This window comes from Alosa pseudoharengus, unplaced genomic scaffold (genome assembly GCF_046254945.1).
Source record: "Alosa pseudoharengus isolate Yale_2024_CS ecotype anadromous, Long Island Sound unplaced genomic scaffold, YU_APseudo_1.1 YU_APseudo_1.1_scf_4, whole genome shotgun sequence".
NCBI lineage: Eukaryota > Metazoa > Chordata > Actinopteri > Clupeiformes > Clupeidae > Alosa > Alosa pseudoharengus.
This window is the reverse complement of record NW_027468774.1, coordinates 5,108,404-5,116,028: the sequence shown is the minus strand read 5'-3', so window position 1 is coordinate 5,116,028 and position 7,625 is coordinate 5,108,404. Positions and strand designations below refer to the sequence as shown.

Below are 7,625 nucleotides of genomic sequence, written 5' to 3'. Positions count from 1 at the left end.
CGTATGGGATCTCTCGTATGGGATCTCTCCTTTGGGATCTCTCCTTTGGGATCTCTCGTATGGGATCTCTCCTTTGGGATCTCTCCTTTGGGATCTCTCGTATGGGAGTGATTTCATCGACAGCCATCTCTCCTTTGGGCTCCCTGTGCAGTGCACACTTGATGAGTCATGGTTGTGAGCAGACTGATTTAATTGTAATCTGTGAATCATGAATAACGGGACAGTTGCAGTTACTGTAGGCCACAGGCTGCTCTCCTGTCTGATCCCACACTGGAAGGCTCACTTACTAGAAATGCCATCAACTGACTACTGTAGTCTTGCTCAACACCATTAAATACGTGAACATGCTGCCGAGGGCATGTGGGAGTGGGGGCGCTGGCAGCCAAGTCTGCGCTTCCGCTGTGAAATGACTATGGCAGGTGTGTTTGCGGTGTGTTGGCGGTGTGTGTGCTCCTCTATCTGATCCCATACGGGAACGAAACATATGGGCTTGTTTCCTGGAAATGTAGGTCACCTACCCCAGAACAAGCCAGATTCTGGAGATACTATGGGATGGGCTGCTGCCATGCAAACGATTAGCTCAAATATGTGCGATTAGCTAATATATGTTTGTAATGTGGTGGAAAACGGGCATAATGTGGAATAAGATTGTTGTGGCAAGGCCCTGTTTGTTGGCAGGTCTGTGGTTTTGGATCTCTGCCTTTTCAGTAGCCTCCTTACGCAAGAGTCCGGTGTGTTGTTAAGCAGTTCTAGAGAAATCTGCGGAGTCTAGATTTCTTTTGGCAAGTCCAGGAGAGGAGTCTTCTGGCCCTGACATCCTGCCGTCAAGGCCATGTACTCAGACAATTCTTTGACTATTCGGTCACTATCAGTCGGCCTTCCAGAGAAATGGAAAAGAGCACACCGTCCACCGTGTGTTTTTTTCAAGGCTGGTGTCTGGCTTTTAGACAGTTGAATTTGGTTGTTTTTCAGTAAATGTCATTACTGGGAGAGTGCACCAATCTGAGTGTGCACACATCTGTGGTCGCTAGGGTGTAATTCTAGTTGTGTTCCATGAGTTGGGAGCTTGATTGGAACAGGTTAAAATAGCACTGATAGGAAGTACAAATGTCATAAATGAGGCTCATCTGTTTGCAGCTGTCGATAGGCATTTGTCGTTCCCTGTTTCTAACCAATCAAAAGCTCTCAATGCTGTTGCTGCATAGCAGTGGTCTCTTCGCCGTCTGGAACCTGGTGGGTGTGTGACTGTAACCTCTGTTGCATTGCATGCTGGGAAAGTTCTGGCTGCCAGACCTCACTCACACTGACCTTTGACCTTTGCCCTTCCCAGGTGATCGGACCATGAGCAGCTCTCTGTCCGCCTCCCAGCTGCATGCCGTCAACATGAGAGACCCCCTCAACCGAGTACTGGGTGAGTGTGTGTGTGTGTGTGTGTGTGTGTGTGTGTGTGTGTGTGTGTGTGTGTGTGTGTGTGTGTGTGTGTGTGTGTGTGTGTGTGTGTGTGTGTGTGTGTGTGTGTGTGTGTGTGTGTGTGTGTGTGTGTGTGTGTGTGTGTGTGTGTGTGTGTGTGTGTGTGTGTGTTTGTGAGTGTGTGTGTGTGTGTGTTTGTGTGAGTGTTTGTGAGTGTGTGTGTGTGTGTGTGAGGGAGAGAGAGAGAGAGAGACTGAACCCCTCAACCGAGTACTGGGTGAATATGTGTGTGTGTGTGTGTGTGTGTGAGAGAGAGAGAGACTGAACCCCTCAACCGAGTACTGGATCATTGAATCGGATTAGACCATTAGCATCTCGCCTGCTAGCATCACGTTTAAAAGCGACTAAGATTTCCGGTAATTTTCCTATTAAAAACTTGTAGCTTCTTAAGTTAGAAAGTGTAATAGTGTATTAGTAATATGACTAATGGAAAAGGAAATGTGGTGTTTTCTAGGCTGATTTGATATGGAACTATACTCTTATTCAGGCGTAATAATCCAGTTTCTAACCAATTTGTCTGGTGCAGCTCAACCTTGTTGCTGGAAGTTAGCCTACGGGGACTATTTTCAGCTGCTGCATGATATCATTGTGCTGCTGCGCCCATGGTGTTCCTAGATTATTACGCTGGAATGAGAGTATAGTTCTTGACTACAATTGACTACATTTGTTGCACACTTGAAACAAAATGTCTTCAAAAGTATGTAGAGAGAAAGGTAAGTATGTATGTGAAAGGTGGTTACATTTATTTCCATTCCAATAACTTCACACATTACATTTCCGTTTGCACTTGTAGGCTATGCTGCTTTAATTTCTTTGCTCCTTTGTGCTATTTGTTATCCTGGACTGCCACCTGCTGGATAGAAAAGGCAACAACGGGGGCAGCCGTCGCCTACTGGTTAGCACTTCGGACTTGTAACCGGAGGGTTGCCGGTTCGAACCCCGACCAGTAGGCACGGCTGAAGTGCCCTTGAGCAAGGCACCTAGTCCCTCACTGCTCCCCGAGCACCGCTGTTGTTGCAGGCAGCTCACTGCGCCGGGATTAGTGTTTGCTTCACCTCACTGTGTGCTCACTGTGTGCCGAGTGTGTTTCACTAATTCACAGATTGGGATAAATGCAGAGACCAAATTTCCCTCACGGGATCAAAAGAGTATATATACTTACTTATACTTATACAACCTGATAATTATGTGAATAAAAATCTACACGTTTGAATGGCCAAAACAAGGATAAATCATAGGTGGTATTCCACACATGTTAGGGTAGCCTACTCTGCACATGTCATTGACAGTGAGTGGTAACTTCAGTCATTTGCATTTATCATGCTAAAAATCTGACACCAGGTACTGCTGATGCCTGACCCAAAGGGAAAATTATAATAAAAGAGAGACACATTGAACTTTAAAGTCTATAATGTTGGTTTGGCGGTTCACTCATCTGCCAAACTTGTTTTTAAGATATGTTCATAGCAAAAATGGATGCATGCGATTAATTTAGATTAATTAATTAAATTAAATTTTTTAATCGATTGACAGCCCTAGTGAAAATCAATTGTTTAACTCAAGTGGAGGTGGAAAATGAATTCCCCAAATGGTGGAATATCCCTTTAAAGTTTAAAGTGCTTGTCTGTGTTTGAGTGCTTATGCAACTAGTCTGTTTGTCCTTCTGATAAAAGAAGAGAAATGGGTTTGGAGGTGTCATGGCACTGAGTCAGTCAGCTCTCGGTGTGTTTCCCGAAAATGCTGTGAAAATGCACATATTAGTAAGGGGGGAAACTTGCAAAATTAGGTCAGACCCCTTTAAAAAAATAAGTCATTGAGGTTTTTGCATTTTTGGTGTTAGGATATTTAGTGAACATTTCTGGATGATAACATTACATTTAGGTGGTGGCAAATTTTGTATTGCCATATTTCCAAAATGGCCGCCAAAAGAGTCGGATGGAAAACAAGAATAGGTTGGGAGTCAAATTCATATTGTAAACATATTGTTTGCTACTGGTCATCCTGTCAATATGTACAATAGTTAGATTTCCAAAAATGTTTAAGTAGTTAAGTTGATTTGGGTGTCTGGTTTTTTGCATTTGTAACAGTAGCCAGCTGGTGCAATAGCTGTGCAGTATGTATGCTAGGTTAGCCTCCCTCCTAGCGCATTAAGAGATTGATTAGCAACAGATGCTAACTCCCATGGGTTGTGTAATAGCTATGCAGTATGTATGCTAGGTTAGCCTCCCTCCTAGCGCATTAAGAGATTGATTAGCAACAGATGCTAACTCCCATGGGTTGTGTGATAGCTATGCCGTATGTATGCTAAGTTAGCCTCCCTCCTAGTGCATTAAAAGATTGATTAGCAACAGATGCTAATGGGTTTTAGCTCCCTTACTAGCACGCTCGCCTCCTAATCTGAGTTGCTACATGTTGCGGGTTCAAGCCCGGGCAGCTGCAGGGTGCAATTCATTGTTAACTGATTACGTAAGACCTTTTCAGCACCCTCACTGTACAGCAATGTGTCAGCTGGCTATTTATGTCTCTCCCCCTCTCTCTCTCTCTCTCTCTCTCTCTCTCTCTCTCTCTCTCTCTCTCGCTGTCTCACTCTTTTCCCCTCACCATCTCTCTATCTCGGTGCAGCCAACCTGTTCCTGCTGATCTCGTCCATCCTGGCGTCCAAGACGGCCGGTCCACACACCCAGTTTGTGCAGAGCTTCATGGAGGAGTGTGTGGAGTGCCTGGAGCAGGGCAGCCGGGGGAGCATCCTGCAGTTCATGCCCTTCACCATGGTGAGAGAGAGAGGGGGGGGGGGGGGGGGGGGGGGGGGGAGAGAGGGGGGGGGGGGGGGGGGGAGAGGGGGGGAAGGAGAGAGAAAGAGAGAGAGGGGGGAGAGAGAGCCAAGAAAGCATCCTTCAGTTCATGCCCTTCACCATGGTGAGAGAGAAAGAGAGAGAGGGAGAGAGAAAGAGAGAGGGAGAGAGAGGGGGGGGGGGAGGGGGGAGAGAGAGAGGGGGGGGGAGGGGGGGGGAGAGAGAGAGGGGGAGAGAGGGGGGGGAGAGGGGGAGAGAGAGAGAGCGAGGGATGTAGAGAGTGAGTGGAGAGAGAAACATACGGTTTCTGCAGAGCTTTTCAGTATAAACATAAGAATGAACAGGGCACCAGATCCTTTGACTGTTAACATGATGATGTGTGTTTGTATGTGTGTGTGTGTGCGCGTGTGTGTTTGTGTGTGTGTGTGTGTGTGTGCGTGCGTGCGTGTGTGTGTGTGTGTGTGTGTGTGCGCGTGTGTTTTACTTCATTCCTAGGTGTCTGAGCTGGTGAAGCTGCCTGCCCTGGCGAAGCCCAAAGTGGTCTTGTCCATCTCTGACCTCACCCTGCCACTCGGCCGGAGAGTAGCCGCCAAAGCCATCTCTGCACTGTAGGACGCGCACACACACACACACACACACACACAGACGGACACGCAAACAGACACGCAAACAGACACGCAAACAGACACACGCACACACACGCAAACTTTCAAATAGACGCACCAACACACACACGCAAATAGACGCACACACACACATACACTCCTACACTTCTTGTAATTACACGTCAGTACATAGACACACCAGAAATTTGGCTCAGTAAAAACACAGATTGCTTCATATCCAACCCCCCCTCGAAGCCCCCCCCCCACACACACACACACACACACACGCACACACACGCACAGACACATTGTCTGGTCTTTGCCTCTGGCTCCACCACACATTCCCTCCTCAAAAACAAGGAGACAGTCTTTGTCATCCTCCGAGGCAGTGCAGCCAGCAGAAGACTCCGAGAGACAAAGCCTCCGCTTTCATGCAGTGCCCCAGAGATGAAGCGCCTGTACGCCACGCACTCGCGTCACATGACACAGCGCTCTCCAGCCTCACGCTGACTCAGCGTATTTTTCGCTCCCCTGGCGGCTCCAGACTCCTCACGGAAGGACCAGTGTCCTTTATCAGCCTCACGCTGACTCAGCGTATTTTTCGCTCCCCTGGCGGCTCCAGACTCCTCACGGAAGGACCAGTGTCCTTTATCAGCCTCACGCTGACTCAGCGTATTTCTAGCTCCCCTGGCGGCTCCAGACTCCTCACGGAAGGACCAGTGTCCTTTATCAGCCTCACGCTGACTCAGCGTATTTCTCGCTCCCATAACTGCAGGACCAGTGTGCTTTGTCATGCTGCCAATCTTCTCTGAACCCCTGTGCCGTTCTGGACGCTCGTGCAGAGTGTGAGTTAGGACCCCCCCCTCATCTGTGCAGTGTCCCTAGCAGATGCCTTTTGCTGCAGCACATTGCTCGTCCACTCTCCCCTGCTCTTCAATTTTGTTTCATTCCCCCCACGTTTCCATGGAGACCTTCTCTGTTCTGATCCTTGTTTACAGTTTCCACAGTGACTGGAATGTTGTTGCCATGTCAACACAAAGCCAACTCCCCCATTTTCTCGGCTGTTCTTTTAGGAATGGTGCACAAAGAGCTCTTTTAGTGAGAGGTGCCGATTGGAACGTCTGTGGACTTGACTGTCAGTGCAGCCACTAATCCAGGCTGCTGCTGATGTGTTTTTGTGATTTGCCATGTCATCTCTTGTGTGTCTAGTGTGTGCATGTGTGTATTTGAGTTTGCATATATCTGTGAGTGAGTGATTGAGTGAATGTGTGCTTGTGTGTGGAGGGTGCATGTGTTTTGTGCTTGTGCACGTGTGTGTGTGTGCAACCTCAACACATAATTGTGTTGAGCTGCAGGTGCATCCTGGTGTCATCGGGCTCATGCAGGTGCAGATGTCATGGGGTTTGGGCCTGAACTGGGCCACAACTGGGCCGGGGTTGGGCCTGAACTGGGCCACAACTGGGCCGGGTTCCGGTGACACTCCAACGTCTCAGGTGACACTCCAGCGTGGGAACGTGAACCTTGACTGGAGGTGCCATCCAGCGATTAAATCTGTGCTTCTTGCGTGGCGTCCAGCGTTCTAATTTTAGCCTCAGTGGAAATAGAAACTCGCTGATGAGCCCACCACCTACCTCTGCAGTTGTGCAACTCAAACGGTCTGAGCCATGACACATGCAACATTTGCAAAAGTGTGGGATGTGTTGAGACGGTGGAACACTGCATGGAAAAACTGAGTGTGTGTTTGTGTGAGTGAGTGAGTGTTTTGGGTTAGAAATTATTGGTATCCTGGCCTGTTGGTGGTTGGTACAGATTTGCAATAACAGCTGCGACCTAAAGCAACAAACCACCACTTCTGATGAGTGAGTGAGTGAGTGAGTGTGTGTGTGTGTGTAAGTGAGTGAGTGAGTGTGTGTGTGTTGGGACATAAAGACACAATGGTGTGTGATTGTGTGGATGGTAGTTTTTTTGAGCTTCTTGTCTATTAAGCGCTTTGAGTGGCCACTGTGCTGAAAAATGTGCTGTAAACTGACTTGACCTTTCCTTACCTAATCTAACCTTATTGTTCATGACTTCTTGTAGCATAGCGCATGTTTCTGTATGGAATTGGCCTTTTTAAATGTATCATTTTTTTTAAAATAATAAATTGTCATAATGTATCTGCAGTCTGTTGTGAATTTATATAGATATATTTATGATAATTCTTTGTTTGATGTGATGACTGAATAGCTGCTCCACAGAAGCCATCTGCAACATTGAAGCCCCAAAAAGAAGCTGTTTTTCACCTTATAGCAGCAAATGTCCTTCACATTGTAAATATATCATTGCTGTCTGGCCCTTTTCTTAAGTCACTGAAAACAGCTGTTGTTAAGCCACTTCTCAAGAAGAATAACCTGGATGCCTCCATGCTAAACAACAACTCTAATCGACAACTGTACCTCAACACCAACGTCCTTGATCTGTGGTGTTCCCCTGGGGTCGATCTTGGGGCAACTATTATTCAACCTCTATATATGCTCCCACCTGGGCAAATCATCCAAAATAAATTGATTTATTTTCATAGCTATGCAGATAACACACACGTTTACTTAGCTCTGTCACCAAATGATTATGATCCCCTAGAATCTCTTTGTCAGTGTATTGAAAAAAATTAACAACTGAATGTCTCAAATGTTTCTTCAGCTGAACAAAGACAAAACTGAAGTAATTATATTTGGTAAAAAAGAAGGAAAGACTTGGGGTTGCCACTCTCCTTGACAGA

At 47.0% G+C, this 7,625-nt stretch overlaps 1 protein-coding gene across 1 annotated transcript in view; it reads left to right on the top strand.

The window, feature by feature from the left end:
- med24 (mediator complex subunit 24) overlaps positions 1–7,023 on the top strand; it is a 35,413-nt gene extending 28,390 nt beyond the window's left edge. Inside the window, exons 25-27 of the mRNA XM_076267033.1 lie at positions 1,331–1,411; positions 4,093–4,241; positions 4,758–7,023. Of these exons, the coding sequence (XP_076123148.1) occupies positions 1,331–1,411; positions 4,093–4,241; positions 4,758–4,874 (347 nt within the window). The 3' untranslated portion in view covers positions 4,875–7,023. The remainder of the gene's footprint in view (positions 1–1,330; positions 1,412–4,092; positions 4,242–4,757) is intronic.
- Positions 7,024–7,625: the final 602 nt, after the last annotated feature.